General features: G+C 40.0%; 1 protein-coding gene across 2 annotated transcripts in view; it reads left to right on the forward strand.

Annotated features, from left to right (window-relative positions):
• Window positions 1–15,422, forward strand: part of LOC126558424 (serine/threonine-protein phosphatase PP1-beta catalytic subunit) — a 31,837-nt gene extending 16,415 nt beyond the window's left edge. The window contains exons 2-7 of one of the 2 annotated variants that reach the window (XM_050214437.1): window positions 5,549–5,629; window positions 13,928–14,059; window positions 14,153–14,368; window positions 14,453–14,592; window positions 14,678–15,016; window positions 15,105–15,422. In XM_050214437.1, coding sequence (XP_050070394.1) covers window positions 5,549–5,629; window positions 13,928–14,059; window positions 14,153–14,368; window positions 14,453–14,592; window positions 14,678–15,016; window positions 15,105–15,212 — 1,016 coding nt within the window. In that variant the 3' untranslated portion in view covers window positions 15,213–15,422. The remainder of the gene's footprint in view (window positions 1–5,548; window positions 5,630–13,927; window positions 14,060–14,152; window positions 14,369–14,452; window positions 14,593–14,677; window positions 15,017–15,104) is intronic. The other variant, XM_050214438.1, reaches the window with a different exon arrangement.
• The last annotated feature ends 5,575 nt before the right edge of the window (window positions 15,423–20,997 follow it).

Raw genomic sequence — 20,997 nt, forward strand, 5'->3', positions numbered from 1 at the left:
ATAAAAACCGATGAAAATAATTTAACAATTAAAATGAGAAATTAATTGTTCCGGTGCTGATGCTTTTGCCAAGCATGAAAACAAGAAAACAAGATGACAAATTAAGTGATTGCCAACACAAATTAGAAGTCGACGAAAGCAAATGTATGTCACGGTTTTCTCACTGCTTTGTCGTACGGCACTTTCTTCCATTTGGACTTCCCGCGAGCGGTGCAACGTGGGGCACTGTTCGTCGACTGGTATAACTAGGTTTTTTCGTTGATGGTAAACATATTTCGCTAATTTTAGCTTCCGCCAAAAGGTGGACCATTTTTCAGGCCATTGCGCACTTTCAACTGACGTTTGTTCCTTTGATGTTCTGTGGTTGTGGCCGTTACATTAGCTTAGAGCTTAATAACAGCAGCAGCCAGGTTTCTGTGCTTGTTTTGTGCCTCTTATTTACTTTATTAAGTTCCTGCATTTAAAGTTGATGTGATTTTTTTAAAATTCCACTATGTAGCCTTCCGTTACATACCCTTGAACCATAGCGCTAGTGGTTGTAAATATTGTTCCAGGGTCAAATGTGTCATGCACGGGTGACTTGCTACTCGTCTGCTATGAACGATACGTGTTCAATTTATATCACACCCATATCATCAGGAACCTTAAGCTTTAAACCCTTTCTCTGTCGATCGCAATACAAGAGGAAAGTGTGGAAAAGTGTCGTGTGCATAGTGAAACAAACTCGGTTTTTTATTATGCTTGCGTTTTTTTTTTGTTGTTGCTTATGGGAGTTCAAAAGGCACACGAAACGATTCGATCGGTCTCGCCGATGTAAACATGTCACTCAAACGCGCTAGACACTCTGCTGATGGCCGCTTGTTCCAAGCTCTGACGCAATGTTTCATCGCTTTTTGTCAGTGATGGAGTTGATTGCTTCGAAGCCCGTTTTTAGTTCGCTAACTGAGCAAGATGTTGCTAAATGTGATGATGAAGGATGATAAAAGAATATTTTAAAATATTATTTACTGATGAGAGATAATTTGGTGAATTTATATCAATAGCGCAAACTGAATAAAGCGCGATTTCAGACGGATGGCATGTGGCATTAGTTTTATCAAGATTTATCTGCTTTTTTGGCTTTCATTTGACGCTTGACCAACACAAAATGGAGTTAAAATGAGACTTTTAAATTGTTATATACTGGGGGTCATGTTAGGTCATCAGAAACCTAAAATTTGAACAGTTTTAGTCAGCTTCTGTAACATAGTCGAGCAGTTTATTTTATTTATTTATTACACTTCTCAATTTGTCTGCCTAAGGCTACACAAATTTTCTTAAAAAACTAACTTAATCACTAAACGTTAAGGGAAAAGAGATTAAGGGGAGTTAAGTAAACTAAAGCATGAGGAATGAAGACGAGGTCTGAAGCAGAATTAAAGGCACGAAAAGCGCGCAGCAAAGGATCATTCGCACCAACCGCTGTGGGCCGTGTTGCGAGGAGAGGATGAGGTCGCAGACGATAGGCAGGAACATAAAAATTGATAAAGGACAGCAAAACAAAAGCGAATGTTAGCCTAGAGTCGACAAAAAGTATCCAAGCATCTAAACCCACACAAGTAAACTCATCCTAAAGCGTATGACATTTAAGCCCTTGGCAGTCTAGTTATTTGGCAAAAAATGGTTTTGAAAATAGTCACAATTTTTCAACATTTTTTTGTAGTTCGAAAAGAGTGCTAAAGAAAGCTATTGTTTTTGACGCAGGCTAGTTTTGATTGTCAGTTTCTCTGGAGAACAAGCAGCATTTTAGCTGCGAAATGTCAAAATATATATAAAGAACTGAATTATTTCATCCTAGAACATATGATTATTGTTTAACTTCGACGTAAAACTGATGTCTATTGTTTTATAAAATAAACCCTTCTAAGGGTGGACCCTTCCGTACACACTACCAATTGCATAACTTTAAAGTTCTCTGAAGATATTGTTATGCAGGCATCGTGTTGAATGTAATGCAAGCCTCTGCCGGGCCGGGTTCGCTTCGCTAAGTCCACGTTACATCGTTAGCTAGTTAAGGCATGCGCAACCAGAAAACGAATGTCTCTACGTCACGGTTTCGTAAGCGAACGAACGCGGACGGCGGTCCGCACTTGACTGTTACATATTTATCACCTTTGATACGGTAAATGATCCGGTTCCGGTTTCATTTCACGACACCGCGGCGCCCCCACCGTCAGCGGGAGCGAGCACAAGAACGTCAAAAATATATGTCTTCCGGATGTGTAATGCTATCGCACGGTGAGCCCTTAGGAAAGTCGCTCTTGGCAGCGAAAGGAACGATGAAACGGGATGTCCCTAATTCGGAGCCCTGGTTTGGGACGGAGATGATGGGGTGTGGTATAAATTCAATATCGCACGAGTTAGGTTAGCTATCCTGGGGGTGTTTTTAGGGAGGGGACCACCCGGTCTATCGTCCGCTACTACCATCATCTCTCGGCAGGTGGATTTTTTGTTGGTTACCTTGTTGCTCCAGGTTCAGTCACAACCATCGGTGTGCTATTTGGCGGATATTTGATAAACAAGTCTTAATATCTGACAGGTCACTGAAGCAGCAGCATGGTAGTTGGTATCCCAAGAGCAACAGGAAGGGGAGAAGTAGGTTGCTTCGTAAAGCGAAGAAGTAATTTCTTTTTATGGAAGGGTGATTTAAGGAAATTTCTTGTCGTGGGCAAACTACATGCCAAATTTTGAGGTGAAGGAGCGTGTTAACGCCTCTCCCCCGGGGTAAAATCATCAAGCGGGAGGAGGAGGAGAAGGCCAGGTTTAAAGCATAAAGTGAACGCGAGCGAGCGCACGGGAAATTGGTTCGCTAGTTAAATTTGAGCTCAATAATTAGGTTGTGAAAATGAAAATTCTCGTCTCGCCGGCTGACGAAACGACTGGTGCAAACATATTTAAACGAGCGAGGAATATGGGGGAACCGGGTTGGTCCGTCAGAATCACGTAACAAATTTTCACTGCAAAAGGCAAAAGGATCTAAGGCAGTGAGGACACACTAACACTACTTTTTGCAGCTTTGCTGTTGACCGGCGTCGTTTGACAGGAAATTGGGTTCTGAAATGTTTTCCATGCTGGTGCATCCGTAATGAGGATTGGTCGTGGTGTGCAAACATTCGGTCGATCACTTTAAAGCGTTGTGTTTATACAACTGAAGAGTAATAGTACAGAGATTTCTTAGTTGGAGAGTATTTACCGCCAAAATCAAGATGTTCTAAATAGTGAATGAAATGAATTATTGGGGTCTATGGTGACCTCGATCGTGTTTTAATGGGTTTACTGACGTTTAGGAACGTTCAGGCTAAAATGCAGCCTAGTTCTCTATACACTCTAGGGCGTACGATTTTTAGTCGTACAATCTTTGTGTGGAATTTGACAGAATCTGGTAGTGCAACCACAACTGTCATCCAAATGAACTGTCAAATCCCATACAGAGCTCCCAGGCACCCCGAGAACGCAGCTGATAAATGAAGGTGCGAAAAATGACAACCGATCTTGTGTCACATTTCGCAGCTGCAGGTTTTTTGAAATTTTCGTTGAAACCAACAGAATTTTGTAATTTTTTTTTTTCAATCAATTGAATAAACCGAAATCAATTGAAGAAAACATAAAATACGGTTTTTCCTATAATTTATAAATCCTCATGTTCTTTTTCTTGGCTTAACGACCTCTAAGGTCATGCCGGTCATCCAAATGGCTTGTTAGACTTGCCGATACCACGTAGTTGGTTAGTCAGTCCTCACTACGAGGGGACGGTCCGGATGGCATTTGAACCCCGGTCCTGCCGTTTGAAGACCTGGGCCGCTGTCGTCAAACTACCCGGCCGCCCTCGATAAATCCTCATGTAACTGTTACTAAATAACTAAAACAAAATTCACAAAATATTCAATATTCTCAGCTGCAGGTCCTACCCCTTTTCCTACAAATTAGAAATTTGACCTAAACATTGCTGCCAGTTCCGTTCAAAATCGATTGTCATTTTTCGCACCTTCATGTCTCAGCTGCACTCTCGGGCCGTCTGGGAGCGCTCATACAAAATTTTAGGTATTCGTACGGCCAAAAATCGAACGACTGAGCAGTCTTCGTCTATCAGGCAAAAACACCTAGCGTCAAAAGATTAAAAATTTTGTCGAACAAAATACCAAAAATTCAAAAGCAGACGTCCGAAAAATCGTTTGTTTTGATTAAATTCGAGCTTCTTTTTCACCTGTTCACCCATTCCGGTTTGACGGCTTGTGACTCCTCGACGGTATGACAGAAGCTGGATAACAATTTTCAGATATTCACGCTTAGGAGATCATAGACCCCACTGTTGGAGCGAATATCGCCTACAGTTTTTGGGGTTTGTTAAGTTAACTACTTGAATTTTGGAATATTTAGATAGGGCTTCTGAGACGTTAGCGAGGCTCTTGCTGGGCCTGAAAGAGTAAGGAGGAGTTAAACAATTTTTTTGACTTATGTTTTAAATTTTATTTATTTCATTTTCTTCATTCTCCAACTTACCAGTCTCAGCCTATGCATGTCTAAGGCATATCGCTCACTGACTTTCGAAGCGATTTCATTACCGTATTCCTGCTGTACTATCATACCATACATTGGGCATGTATAATTTACATTTAAAACATACACATGCTTCTATACCTTTGTATCTCCGCCCCTTCCCCGTTTGATCAGCTTCATCCTTGTAATGCTCGTGGTGCTTTTATAATGAATAATTTGTTTCTTTAACATGCGTTCTCGCTGAATTAACAACGAACCAGACTGTTGGCTTTATTTATTCGTTCTGTTTCTCTTTTTCTTTTTCTCTTTCTCTTTCTTTTCCCGCTGCTTTAATGTATATATATACATCCTGGATTTCGTTTCGTTTCTGAACGACAAAAACCAACTACACCACAAAAAAATGCAACAACTCTACGCACAAAAATCAAATCTAACACCCCACAATTACAAAACTACGTTAAAAATATGTAACGCGCTTTCTGGCTTATGTGTGGCCCACATTCGTCCGTCCGTGTTGGTACTGGTTTCTCGGGGGGGTTCTGCTGCGGCCAATAATGGGTTATGTGGTTTAAAAAAAAAAACGCATCAACAAATATCTCTCGCTCATGCCAAACTTGGAAATGAATGATGTCAACTGGCAACGCAACTGCGCTGCGAACGATCACGCAACGCATCTTTGTAATGTGTCAAACAATCCCTTTGGGCAAAATGTACACGCCAACAATACCCTTGCCAACTTTGCTTATCGGTGTGGTACTTTTGATTCGTAACTTCATCACCACTTACATCTATACGTCTCTATTGTGCTGTAATCCTGCCTTTCTATGCTTTCTTCTGGATCAACCTCCAATCTGCTGTGTTCGACCGACCGACCGCTCGACGGCTGCACGTGATCTGCCCGAATGAAAATGCCTCCTCTACGATCGCTTGATGCGTGCTGCGCGCCTGCCTTCTGATTACAAATTTCTCGTTTGCTACTTCGCGTGCGTCAATGTCATGCGTGCGCCAACAGCTCACAAACTGCAACAGCAGCAGGCGCAAGAGTCCCGGAAAAAGGGCAAACTGAAAGAGATATTCTCACACGATTTTATGGGTATATAGAAGCGGAGCGCTTTGACCGGAATGCGCGTTAGAAATTCCTTTTTGTTTTATGTTGTTTTTGGGTTTTGTTCGTTTTTGTTTCACGTTTGCAGTTTGCGATTTTGCATTCGGGAGTAGTGTGTTTCGTTGTGTATGATTAGTTGCTCTTTTGGGTTTTTTTTATGTAAGTGACTCCTCTCTAGTTTTGCGCTTGCTGACTTACGTATAGTTCGTTCGACTGACCTTTTCCTGTTCAGGTTTATTGATTGTGTTTGAGTTTTCCGTTTGTTTTCGTTGTTGTTTGCACTTAGCGTGTGTGTTCTGTCTTTCTGAATTCCTTGGTACTGAGGTTGTATGTAACAAAAAAAGGGTTTTGTGTCTTCCTAATGTGTTTTCCAATGTATTTCCCACTTTCTACTCTCTACGTATTCTTTGTCTAATGCTGTTCTCCTATTAGATCAGTTTGCCTGCAGTTTTTGGTGTTTTAGTTGTCTGTTGGTAGATTATATTGGCTAGATAATGTGTTGTTTTTTTACGTAAACGTTCGAATGATTGATTGTCTTGTTCCAAATAACTCACTCATCAGGTTTCCGTATGTTATCATGTTGTAAAAAAAAGCATTTAACTTTTATCTCTACAAGAATAGTTTGATTTATTTTTATAAATTACATTACATTTATGTTCCGATTGTATTTCTGGTGTTCAAAATTACCAAGGTAAGGAAAAAAGATGATGCAACGTACACTCGTCACAGTTGTCTTACAATTAGGAAGCCTTCCTTAGACTTCTCACCAAATTTAGTATCAATAAAATGCGTAATTTTGTATGCAATTTTAAAGAAGCTTAAAATGGAGGTTGTGAACAAACCAAAATTAAATCCTAATGTTATCTTAAATAAACGAATTGGGTCTATAACGGCCTAAGCCAGTTTTTTAAATATGTGTTGACGTTTCCCAGCCAAAATACTGCAAAAACAAAGTTTTAATTCAATTTCAACAGATGCCCCAAAAAATCATTTCTTTTGATTATGTTCGACTTTCGTTGGCCAAATCAGCTCATGTTAACGAGCCTCTCGAAATGTAAACAATTTTTTAAAGAGATTATTAGTATAAAAATTTCGATATCACCTTGTTATGCATTTAACGGAGTTATATAGTTTTTATTTAGTTATTTGTTTATGAATTAATTTTTTTTTTATTTACAATGAATTATAACGGTACAATACCGTATTGTCAATACCGCTTGTGATCTTGGGTTCGGGGCGGCCCGGTGATATAAGTGACTGCAGCACCGGTCTTCAAACGGCAGTACCGGGGTTCAAATCCCATCCGGACCGTCCCCCCCGTAGTGAGGATTGACTAACCAACTACGTGGTATCGGTAGTCTAGTAAGCCATTTCGATGGCCGGCATGACCTTAAAGGTCGTTAAGCCAAGAAGAAGAAGATGACTAAATTATATGAAAATATTTTTTTTTCGTTTATTTATAGAGGCTAGAGGTTTATTTATAGAGACATTCGCCTCTGTATGAACACAATGACAAGGCATTTCTTCTATGCTTCTATGTTTCAGCAACTACTCAATCTATCGAATTCGTACAACAAATGGCAAACGCTTCGGGGATGAGTTTATTAATTATTTTTCACTCCTTATGACTGCTCGACGGTTCGACAGAAGATGGTTAAAATTGAAGATGTTTTAGCTACCAGTTTGGATTAGTATTAGATAAGCATTTTGATTTTATTATAATTTTAATTTGCCATTTTTTTTTTTATTTGCTATTATAAACAAAATGGCATCATTCAGTTAACTTAAGAAGTTTTGACACAATATTCTATGGCTATCGAACGTAACCAAAATATGAAATGGTTTCGATGTGCTGTCCGCAAAAACAAAGCTGGTGGTGGAACATATTGTTAACAACTACCTGTTACATATGTATGAATGAATTTGTGTAGAGCATTACTCTTCCTCTCGCGGATCCGATCTCTTCGTTGAATATGCAAATTTGGCCCCATTCGTGTTTCTTAGTCCTTGTGTGTCGTGTTGTACGTATGCGCTGCCGAAGAACCATCTGGAAGACGAACAAATGTCACTAAAGCTTTCTGTTGTAGGTCTCTGCAGCAGTGTCTCCATTACTCACACGTGCCAGTGCGACAGGAATGGATTAAAAAAAAAAAGGAAAACAGCAACCAATCCCCATGGGAGGGGCCGGTGTGGCAATGGAAGGTGGTATGAGACGCATTGTTTATTCAGTCAGCCTCTCTCGCGGGTCCGGTGAACCTTCTGTGCCGCATGTTCCAATTTTGCTTTGTGCTGATTTAGCTGTCAATGTCATTATCATGGATGAATTGGCGCAGGGCCGCGGGTTGGCGTGTGCTAGTGAAGGGTTATGACTTGCCCCGTACCATATTTTATTGCGATTATTGTTGCTGTTATCGTTTACGACTTAATTGGATGATCGTTCGGCCTGATAAATTCGGTCCATCAGCAGCGCAGCGGTCTTTGTTTATGTTGCCTGTTTCTGTGGGAACGTTGAAGTCAATAAATAAGTGCGATGAGAGTTATATCCTGCAAGAGAGGTTTGCAACTTTCATCGCGAACAATCTTGCTCTGTCCATCTGCTCACTGCATAACTGCTGTCAACAGTTATGACATTGGATATAAACTTTATCAATGTGATTTAAATTTGCTGAGATTATTGAAATTTGAATGTCAAACATAGGAAGGGAAATTTTCAAGTTTATTATTTCACCAATGAGTCCCTCGCAGCTGACAGTATTTGGAACAATTACCATAGAAGCGATGGAAAATCTATTTACTTTTTACTGTTGGTGCTCATTAGATTGCGGATCAGATTTTTTGTTTTGTTTCTCTACTATCTGCACAGTTTTTTAAACATTTGTTTCTACTTTGGTAATTATAATTACCATCAATACGTCACGCTCACCATCCACAGGCCAACCTAAAGTAGACGGTTGGTTCTTCCTTATCACAGGAACCATTCCCAGGATCGTCGGCGGTGATGGATCAGCACATGAGTGAGCAATGTATTCACGTAGGTTGAGCGAATGATTGATTGCCGTATGCCGCAGAAAATCTCCAACCGACTGTTGGTCCATAACGTCAGCTTCTTAGGTCGAACCCAGCGTAGGTACGTGCTAGACAGTGCAGCTATAATGGAGCGGTTCCTTTCATCGCTAAGCATAAACTTAAACAAAAAGGTTCAACGATAAGATCCGCACAGACGCGCGAAGCCTTTGTGTGGTTTGGGTACCGGGCGCCTCCATCTTCCCACATAGAATTTCTGGGAGTTTTGTTGGCAAGGAAGTGATATATTTATATTCCTAAACGGAAATTAGATTGATAAATAGCGCAGGGCATTTCTTGTAACTTGGCGATGAATAACTGGTTGACATTCTATGTTTTGATGAAAGTGAAATGTGAATAATGCTTTTAGAAATATATCGACATCGAAACACAAGCATTTTTTGTACGAAACAATACTTTCCTTTACAATGGCAAAGAAAAGCTTAACCGGACTGGAATTATTTAACGTCTTTCTCCTTAAAATCGTTCGCCTCAAAACATCTCACACTTCGGTTTACGTACTAATCAAGTGATTCATATTTGATGACCTAATTAATCTTGCAGTCGATTGGCGCTATCCTTCTTCTCAACCACTAAGCTGTTTTGAGGTTTGGTTTGAGAGGCTTTAGACCTGTCGGGAGATGTAAATAATTTTCCAACCTACATTTGTTGTCTGTAACACAGTTGGTTGATTGATTCTAGCCGTTGAAATGAGATCACTACAATAATGTGGAGTTGGTATTTGATATTTGGAAATACAATCAATCAATCACTTGTTTCTCAGTTACTGGAGTAAATGTTAAGTTTTTTTTTCAATAATAAGGAAATAAAATAGTTTTCCGCTGGATTGAGGTTGAGTTTTCATTTTTTTAAATTTCTCAGTTGCATTCAGCCTTAGGTCTTCTTTATATCACATTCTTTATGAGGATCTTTAGTCCTTAACACGTTCAAACCAAACTGACCAGTGCCCTGAAAGCCCTTGGGACACTTTTACTTCATACAGGGTTTACCTAGCCAATTCGGCATCGTCAAACTATTATCGGGCAGCGTAAATGCTAATTCTGGCGTCGTAAACTCGCAATTGGGATTCTCTTCGGGAGTCGTTAAGTTTAAATCCGTCGTTGTAAAGATTGAGTTGGGTCGCCTTTGGATTGTTTTGATTTTCAAGCTGTCAAATCGGTGGCTCCGTTGTGTTTGATCCATAAAGCTCTACAAAAAGCCGTTGGTTGTGTGATGAGTAACAAGTTACCATAACTTACCTTAGGAAAATTTGTTCTTTTTAAGTTAAATGACGAACGTAAAAGGTGCAAAATCAAATTTCACATTCTGTAGTCATGTTCATACAAAAATAAAACGATTTTTTGCAGCCCAATTCAATCTTTACAACGTCGTATTTAAACTTAACGACGCCCGAATAGAATGGACAATGTTGAATTGAGAGTTTACGACGTTAGAATAGGCATTTACGTTGCACGATAATAGTTTGACGATGCCGAATTGGCTGGGTAAACCCTCTAATGGTGGTCTTTAAATGATATTTCCTTCAAAACGTCTAATCAAATCTACTGCAAATCGCGTCGCTGTGTAAAAAGAAGGCTAGAATAAATATCATACGGCAACAGACAACTCTATTGGTCCATTGTTGATACACTAGCAGTTTTAAAGCATGTTTCTATTGTGGTTTGAAGTATGATGTGTTTACTTTAATAAGACTCCTTTCACCTTTTGGTTATGCTCAACTACAAGCTTAGCACTATCCTCTTGTAGCGTTCTGTTGTCTTGGTTTCTGGGTGCGTTGTACGGTTAAAGGCGCACACAGTATTGTTCCTGCTCTTGTCCACTAGTTCTAGCTCGTAACGTAAACTGTTGAATGATTGCGGATGTATTGCGCTACTTGTACTTAGGTATAAATATTGATGTGTGTTGTCTTTTAGTAGTACGTTCTGAAAAAAATGAGCTTAAAGTAATATTAACACTAATGGTTATTGTTTTCTTTCCTCTTGTTCTTTTCGTTCCAGGTCAGTATATTCCGTACTTCAGAAATATCTGGTAAAATGGTGATTAGTATATTTATCACGAATCGACGGGACACTGCATACGGATGTGTTCATAACAATTGTTTCTATGTGTTTGACGGAAGAGTCGATTTAATATAACTTTTATTTAGTATTAATATTAGATTCGTTACGGGTTATTTTAACATAACACTTTTTTGTTTGTTCTTGATTATTGGGATTATAGAAAATCTCAATTATATGATTAGAAACACTCATTCTTTCGGCAACTATGTACATACACCCGCCCTCCTTGGGGAGTGATAATTGTGTAGCATTAATGTTAATATTGTACCTAACTGAATTCCACTTGGACTTCATCATATGGTAATTTATATTTGTGCTGGCGGCAGTAGCTGCTTCCATACCCGTTCGTACAGTTGTTACAGACATCCGCCTGCAAATCGAAGCGTAACGAAGTTTGTCATCATGCGCGTCATCACCGGCGCGACTTCGTTGCTTTTGGCAGGAGAAAATTACTAGTCCGACTGCTCTGCCATTAGTAAGCGTTTGCATACATAATACCGTACCAGATATGGGTACCGGTGGCGACGTGGTATCGTGCTCTCCAGACTTGAGGGGTGTTTTTTTTTTCGTATCCCCTTATAGTTGAAGTTCAAGGCCAGTGATTTTGCTTTCAACCGGCGAACCACACTTGAATCGTTTCGGATGGGTGATTTTGAACAATTTTGATTGTTTATTTACTTTGCTTTATATGCGCCTATTCAATGTTGGTTATTGTAAAGATAAGAAATGTGTATCTGATGTAAGAGACCGTGAATTTAATGCATGTTGGCTTGAATCTGTACTAATAAAATCATTTCCAATTGACTAAAATTGTTGCTAGGGTCTAGTTCGTTATTGTTTCGCATAGGAATGTGCAATGCGGTTTAGATAACGTGTGCTTAGGGCCACCTTTATTCAATCAAACGTTGTTATTTGCTTTTAATTTTAAAACAAGTTCCAGTTCAATGGTATGTAAAGTTTTAACAATTATTAATTTAACATATTTTTTAGGTTAAAAATATTCTATCACATGCTTGAATAAGCATTAAGGAACAGTGAGCCGTTCATGCGATGATGTAAAGAGCAAAATACCGAGTCGTACCTGCAACTAGTTTGGTTTTCAAGACTATAATTTGTTCATTCCACCGAATCGTGCCGGTTTACAATGCAGGATAGGAGAGGATGTAAAGCGCACAATGTTCAATCATTGTGCGCCGCGCTGCCTCCATCACGATGTGTAGTATCCGTGTGTAGTGCTGTGTGTTGGATTCCTTCAACTACTACTGTTATTCTCACTCGTACCGCTTAACATTACACCAACATTTGCTTAACCATTGTTACGAGCCAGGTTCGCTATTAATTCGTGCATCAATTGCATTCGATTAGGCTCACGCGATGCCGGCCGATGACGATTTAAATACCGCTCAACTACATGGTTGGGGATTGTCGACTACAGCGACGTCACCATTCTTAATAGCACCCTAGCGGGCGGGGGGCCCTGCAAAACACAATCGACTTGCTATGCCGCGCTCACCATGGGGCGTTAACTTTAAGTCACGTTTGTTGATTCTTTTTTTCTACATTATTTTCTTGCAACAAGCCGGGTTTGTTCGTTGAGCGTAAATTAGGTGCAATTAAACCGTCTCTCATTGTGAGCGTTTCTTACCGCCAGCCCCCATCTCAGGCGTCTCAGCACGTGGCGGACACATTTTGCGTGGGGGGAGGGCTGATTTACATTTAGGGAAACTAGAATTTTCGCTGGAAGTAGCATGAAATCTTCACCATATGATTGTTTTAGCCGCAACAGGTTGGCTGTAGGAAAGATAATTTCGTGGCTTGTTTCGCGAATGGCTCGTTTTGCTTGATTACCTTCTCATAGCATCGGTTGGATGTGAAATTGATCGCCGTTTCCCAGAGTGCTACACAAATCGTGCAATGATGCTCGGGGCTTTAATTTAGAAAGCTCTGGCAGCAGATTTGAATGCTATCGGTGGATTAGAAGTTCGGGAAAAATACTCCAACCTACTTTCACGTACATTTGTAAAGGGAATTCATTGTAAATAGAAATTATGTGTTTCCAGGTAGAGGAACAGACATGTAGGTTATTTTCGTTTGTAGTTTCAGTCACATTGCTGATGTTTATGGAAAAATCGTCTTTGAGCCATGAAACGTTCAAGCAATCTCGTTTCTATATTGGTTTATTTGCATTGCTACACGTGTGTCTACGTGTCGTCAACCTTTCCGTGTCGGTCCGTGTCACAGCTAGTTTGTCCAGCGTACACTACACCGAAACATAAACAGCTACCTATAAAAGCTGATGGGAAGAATTTATTGGGAGCTTCCAACGGACAGTGCCATTCCAGTTTTTTTTTTCATAATATCAGGCATTTTCTAGCTTTAAGATTTCGTTTTGATTGGGACTGAACTGTTTCGCATAGGTAGACAATGTTTTATATAATTTTGGAAATCTGGCTTGAATATTTGAGTAAAATTTACTTTCTTTTTATGAAGAATTTTATTAATATTTTTATTCAAGCGAATGTAAATCGTCTCTATCATTTGATGGATATTGCTTTGTGTTCTATCGCTTCCTGTTCGTAAGTGTGAAGGACCTTGTCACTTTGAATCTCTGCAACAGCCCCGAAACCTCAACAATGTGTGTTGTCTTTAGTGCTGAGTTTTTACCCCTGTGTATTAAAGGACAAGTTGCGGTGACGAAAGTGTTTTGTGTAGTATTTAAAAATGAAACTATCGAGCCCTTGTCTTACCGTTGCTCTTCCATTGGTTTATGCACCTTCTTCCCAGACAACATACATACTGGAAAACATATGAGCATTTTTTGTAAAGCGGATAATTTAATTAGAGCACCATTTGCACAAAACTTGTTCGCCTATTGGAACGAGCTAACGGTTATACTACTTCCGGCTAAAGAAACACATAACTTACCTTACCGTAATGAATATTGTTAGTTATTATAGATGTATGTAGCATAAATATATTATAGACTGTTTTCTTCGTAGTAGAAAAATATGACGTGACAAGGTAATTTGCAAAGTTAGCAGCTTTTGTTTTTATAGTTAAAAGTATGTTTAAAATTGGTGTAGAATTAAGAAAACTTTGACTAAAGTTTAGCATGCTTTCACTCTCTCCATTTTCATAACAGTGCGAGGATGTCGTCCAGGGAAATCAGTACCAATGCCAGAGGAAGAAATTCGAGCGCTATGTTTAAAATCTCGTGAAATTTTCCTACAACAACCAATACTTCTGGAATTGGAAGCTCCACTCAAAATTTGTGGTAAATATTACGCTTTTATGAAAAGCCGATACGTAACGCACGCCATTATTGCTTGTGCCTATGTAACGTACTAATGATAACCCTGCATTTTAGGTGATATACATGGTCAGTACACAGATTTGCTACGACTGTTCGAGTACGGTGGATTTCCCCCAGAGGCCAATTATTTATTCCTGGGCGATTACGTGGACCGAGGCAAACAGTCGTTGGAAACGATCTGTCTACTGTTAGCATACAAAATCAAGTATCCGGAAAACTTTTTCCTACTGCGCGGAAATCATGAGTGTGCCAGTATTAATAGGATATATGGTAAGCGAACGGTGAACGCGCGGTGCAATGATTTACTGACCCCCGGTCCCCAAAGCTAATGATGGATTTATCGCAACGCTTCAGGTTTCTACGATGAATGCAAGCGGCGGTACAACGTGAAACTGTGGAAAACTTTTACCGATTGTTTCAATTGCCTGCCCATTGCTGCCATTATTGATGAGAAAATATTCTGCTGTCACGGAGGCTTAAGCCCGGATTTGAACGTAAGTGATGTGTGATCATGAGAGAGTGTGTTTGCAGTGATGGGCATGCATGGTGCGATACTAAAATAGTTCTTTTGTGTTACAGCATATGGAACAGATTAAGCGCATAATGCGACCGACAGATGTACCCGATACGGGGCTACTGTGCGATCTGCTGTGGAGCGATCCGGACAAGGATGTGAAGGGTTGGGGGGAGAATGATCGTGGCGTAAGCTTTACGTTCGGTGTGGACATCGTTGCAAAGTTTTTGCTTATTCACGAGTTGGATCTCATTTGCCGAGCGCATCAGGTCGTTGAAGATGGGTACGAGTTCTTTGCCCGCCGATCTCTAGTAACGCTGTTTTCCGCACCGAACTATTGTGGCGAATTCGATAATGCTGGCGGCATGATGTCTGTCGATGCGAATTTAATGTGTTCGTTTCAGGTTGGTTTGCACGCGCAGTACTTGAGTCGAGCGGTTTCGCAATCAGTCAATAACGTTTCTTTCTTGGGTGTTGTAAAATTAATTTCAGATTCTGAAGCCATCGGAAAAGAAGGCTAAATATCAGTACAGCGGAACAAACAATCAGCGGCCCCAGACGCCCCAGCGCAATCAAAATCCAACCAATAAACGGAAATAATAATTTCTCTCCCTTCTCAACCGCTACCTAACGAGACGCAGCAAAAAGAAGTCATCATTAACAGCCAGTTCGTCTGCAAACATCGCCACCAATAACTCAACTAATGTTTCCAACAGCACTGATGGGGAAGATGAAATCATGCTTACCGGTACCTCCGTGCCGTACGATCCTGCAGCCGAGCATTTGGCACAATGTCAGGAGCAGGAACGAGTTAACAAAGCAAATGGTGGTAGCACAGCAACAACAGCCGGCGGTGGTACATCGTCAGGCCCGTCATCATCGTCTTCGGTGTTGCTGAAGAATGTTCCAATAAAAGCAATCGTATTTTCTGACCAATCTATGCAAAGTATTGATAACGATACGGCCACGTCGCATTTACGACCCGCAACGCCCTCTTCTCTCCGTCCGGATGCTGTCTCAGTGCTTGAAAGACGAGGATCTGCCGAAGAGAAGGAAGATGGTTCCTTACCGTCACCACCACCACCACCGTCGATACAAACGGTACCAGTAATGCAATTGCAAGCGCTTCATTTACATCAGCCAGTTCCCCAGTATCCAGTGCAAGATCAAATCCATAGTCTTGATATGGTAACGCATAACCCTTCGAGCTCCAGCCGCGCGTGCTTTTCACCGCCACCGCCAGCAATTGTGACAAGTACTGCGTTAATGAGTTCCACTGGGACGCATATGATGTCGGGTTGTTCTAGTTCCAGCAGACAATTGCCCCCCTATCCACCGGCGGTACCACTTCCGAAACCGACTCCCATTTGGATAACACCGGTTCAACATACGTCAAGCGCTGGCAGTGGAAGTGCGCTTGCAAGGGAGAGGACAGTTGCGGCGGTGCCTGCAAATGCATATTCGACAGCATCCACTATAACCGTAGCTACCGGCAGCAATAACCCGGCAGTAGTTTCGACTGTGCCTATTCTGCGTACATTCGGTGCCTCGGCGGGCTCACGACAAAATTCATTTGGCAGCTAAGGTGGTGTGCTTGAAGAGGCGTGTGATGGTTAGAGTCAAAGTTGAGCGACTAACATTGGATCAGCAATATTTCTTCGAGCACCTGCAAGTTATGGTTGTAAGAGTGTGTTGGATCTATATATATATATAAGGAACTAAGCGAGTCGTGGGATGATATGCGATAATTATGGCATAGAACCGGTAATATACCAACCGGCTAACGAATTCTACAAATTGAAAGGCAAGATGATGACTAAAAAATGTGTTGCGGAAATACGGGAAGCGAGTGAGAAAGTGAGAGTCTTTTAGAAGAGTGGATATGTGAAAAGAGACAGAGAGAGAAAGAGAGAGAAATACAAAAAAAATCTGCTTGGATAATAGCAGTGGAACATGGAAAAGAAAAGAAACAAAATTAAATAGTTTTTATTGAACGATATTGTTAACAAATACACACACACACACACAGTGCACTATCAGAAAAGCAAATCAGATGCTTTTTTGTACGCTGTTTCTCGTGCGGAAATGATACAGAAAGAAAGAAACTTAATGAAAGATAATAAGAAACATATTGGATAGTGAGTGATAGAGAGATAGAGAGAAAAAGGGGTCATTGCTGGGATAAAAATCAAATAAGAAAACACACAAAATGCCACAGAGGCATACACATACACAGGACTAGCAGCAAAAGAAGCAGGAAGGAAGGCAGTAAAGTAATATAAATATCGTCGACTGAGTGAAGTCTTATCTAAGGTCTCCATCGAAGCGATTGAGACAATATCCGCTCACTTGTTGTCCTCGGTACTAAGTGTTGAAATGAAAACATACACCAATGAGCGTGCATGGAGTACATGGATGGGGATGCTGAAACAATACACCCAACAACTACAAATGGCATTACGAGTGAAAGCATACAGTGACCCATATGAAGCATACAAATATACAGACACCGCCCCATTCACACACTAACACCTCGATCACAATTGGTACGGCCGCAGGCATGGCTGTGTCATCACTAGGGGTGTGCGTGTGTGGATACAAATTTCCACGGACGCGGATGTAATGGAAACGTGTTTTCTCTGTAACACATTATTCATCAAAATCACAGCAAAAAGCAGAAGCACATGTGCATCTACAGCCGACAAATGAGGCGGAAATACATTTTCAAAGTAGTGAGCATACTAGTGGATTATCCTTTATAGCAGGGAGGAGGATAGATCAAAGTTTAACATTTGATTTGATCAAATCAATCGTGAACAAAATTGTTTAGCGTGAGCGTAAAAGTGAGGGTAAAAATGCGTCCAAAAGCAAAGCAAATAAAGAAGAGGGAGGGCATAATAATTTGTACAATTTGCAAGTTGGCAATTTGTTCATTTTATTGACGTTATTGTAAGGCACCAATGATAATGATGATGATACATATAAAAGAGAAATAAAGAATGTGTACAACGGACAGAGATAATTATATATATAATAATGTAGATACACACATATGCATTATATATATATATATACAAAAACACAGACACATAAGCATTACTCAAAAGCAGCTGATGGATGTGAAGGTTATAGTATAGTGACGCGGTAAAACTATGTATGTGAGATTTTCCGATTATTTTCGGTTGATCGTTTTATTGCCTTCTGGAAACTTAATAGGAAATGTGTATATTTTCTCCATCCTCCTCCATGGAATAGGGAGAAGAGAGTTTATACAATGTGTAATAGAAATTAAACAAAAAACTGTGTGGAAAAGAAATCAAAGATCCGACACGCATTGATACAAAGGAAATGCTCATACAAATGGTGTGTGCTGCAATGCACGATTCATGCCGAACAAGCATACATACACTGTAAAGCGCTGTATAAACCAACAACAATACTAACGCATCTTCATCTTTAACAAACGCTAAAAGCGTTTTCGCATACTTAGCCACAGGGTGGTGCGCGTTCGGTAAAAACGGAAACGTTATTTTCTATGCGACGGAGAGGAAAGGTCACAAATTGCAGATGCATTTACACCATGAACGGAAAACGGGATAGTACTCTAGTGTGGAGTACAATTCACCACTGGGTGTCCTGGAAATTTTTGTCGCTTTTCCAAGGATTTTTTTGTTTCGTTCCGAGGTTTTTGTAGGCTTTTTCATACATGTTTGGCTTTGTCCCGTGATTTTTAAAAATTTTCCGGGTATTAATGTTTTTTGTCCCACAGTTTTCCTGATATTTTTGAATACGTTTTAAAACATTTATTTTATTTTAACAATAAAACTAAAAGTAAATATAGATTGGAACAGATCGTTAAAAATTATGTTCTAATAATTTGAAAAGAATGAATTATCGCGTCTTTTTTACCACGCAGAAAATATCGAGGTGTAACTTTACTTTGAATTACCATTTTGGAGAATTTGACAGCGTTTCTTTATTTATAATTTTGTAAAATTCTTTTTGAAAATGATAGTTCTTTGAAGTAATAATATCTTCGAGTCCGTAAAAAAAAAACCTAGGACCTCTGCCAAAAATATATGGGAAAGCGTAAAAAATCCTTGGTATTAAATAAAAAATACTTGGGCTACCGTCAATAAACCATATCGAGATGCTCTGTGTTATGTCTATCGTTTTTTAAACATTTTAAAGTTTCCCGTCCCAAAGAATATCTATATTCTCTAGTAATGATCATGTGTGTTTGCTTCGGCGAAACCTTCTACTTATAAGGGGGCAAGAAACATTACTCAAGCTTGGTTCGGTGTTGATTTAGCACAGTGACTTCTGTCCGCCCAACATGTAAGAGATAAAAAGTGTTGAATTTTCAGTTAACAACAACACAGAAACAGAAACATTTGTTATTATTTTAAATGTTCCGAAAATTTCAATTTTTAATCTCTGGCCTGCCAACAACCAGGAGCGCGTTGTAATGCTCCCACATGAACGATGCTGTCTGGGTTTAACTCTCAATACGTATTCTATTTCGCTATCGCTTTGAGATTTGGCGAAGCATCGTATCGTTTTTCTACTTATTCTAAAATCAATCGGCAAAACCGTTACACAAACATTTCATTGGCTGTGAAAGAAAGCGCATACCTGAACGAAATAACCCGCGAAACGAATGAGCATCGGATGTGTGTGCTGTGCAAGCGGTGTATTTTCCAACACAATTCTCTGGCACGTGTTTCCACTGAACCAAAGCTGAACGCAAACTCCCTCTCTGTACACAATAGAAAAAAAAAAAACGATCGACGACTATCAATTGTTCTCCCGTGTGTGAGGAGGATGATGGCTGGCTCGTTCGTCGTCTCTCACCCAGTAAACACAACCATTTATACACGTCACCTGTTTGGAAGGCTTTTACAAAACCACTATTTTTACATTCAATCGACACACAGGGCAAGGACAGAAAAACAATAAAATATGCAGGTGGAAAAACTGTTTCCTTTGGTACGGAATGGTCTGTACTGTTCTGCTTGAGCCGAGTATATTGACGTACTATTTCTTCGTTTGTTCCGCTTTTAATTCGAGGCGTAAAAAGGATATTCGTTAACGTTTACAAATTATCTTCCTAGAGAACCTGAACACTAGCAAAAGCAAATCAAAGATGATACACGCAGGATGATGCTTATTAAGTTGCGGATACATTAAGGAAAACAAACCCCGATGCAAGGGGGAAATGCATGAATGAATTAGATCAGCTGAAAGAACAGTAAAACAGTAAATTATTATAATTAACAAAACTCAGCATACCCTCCCGACGAGAGCGAGGAACAGCCTCGTCGCCCGGGCACATTATGTTGGAAAGATGAGCAATGTAATGAATAAAGGATCATAATTAATATTAAAAGTATGGATAACTCTTTGTAAGATGGTTGAATTTGAAAGAAGTAGAAGAAGTAAACGGTCTTGGGAAAGTTAAGTATTATTCAGGGAACGCCCTGAGCGGTAATGTGATAGTAACAATTATTTTCTGTTTTACATTTATTCCACTTTCAAGTCACGTTTAGCTTGCGGTCAAACGCACTGCTTTTCTAGCATTAAATGGTAGAGACGAATGTTTTTGACTCGCATAAAATAAGACTGGATGGGGCAGTAACGCTTATAAAACCCACGTTTTTCAACCGTCAGTAGAGCGCCACATCGGCTGCCACTGACAATGACATAACAAAAGGGACACAGGAGCGCAATGAAGCCGTAGCTGCTTCGCTGGAGTTGAAATGCAGAGTGAAATGCAACCGAAAAAAGTGCGTCAAATAAGTTGTCTTCGTTTACCGTCCTTTATTTTACTCTGGCGTACATTTATCGCTGTCAACAGAGAAAGAAACAAAAATGGAAACCGACGAGTAATTTTACCACAACCAAAACTGTACCGTGGATTGAAATAGTTTATGTGTAATTGCAATCGAAGTCTACCTTTCAATCAATAGTGGTTGTGCACCGTAAATGGTGAGGTTAATATAACTTTTAACAAGCATGCAAATACATTTTTGTTTTTTAAAGCAAAAAGTCTTTGATTTTTAGTGCCACGACTCTGCTTCCTCGCAATAAACCCACCGTTGTTCGTCGTCTTTTGTGATCCTGTCTTTTATGTAGAGAAAAAGTATGTCAGCATTTTTAGATTATTTGAAGTAGCTGAATCCAAATGCGTACGCCTGTTGTATTCAGTGTGGCGTCTGTCTTTGTTGAAGATAAAACCTGCCATTTGATAATGACTCAGACCGATCGACTGACCAGACAGACAGCAATAAATTTAACTGTCTGGCCAAACTTTTATCGGGGTGAACCTTATAATTAACCGACTAATCATTCGGCAGTCAAGACGGAATAGTTGATGATTATCAAG

Source organism: Anopheles maculipalpis, chromosome 2RL, assembly GCF_943734695.1.
Source record: "Anopheles maculipalpis chromosome 2RL, idAnoMacuDA_375_x, whole genome shotgun sequence".
Taxonomy (NCBI): Eukaryota; Metazoa; Arthropoda; class Insecta; order Diptera; family Culicidae; genus Anopheles; species Anopheles maculipalpis.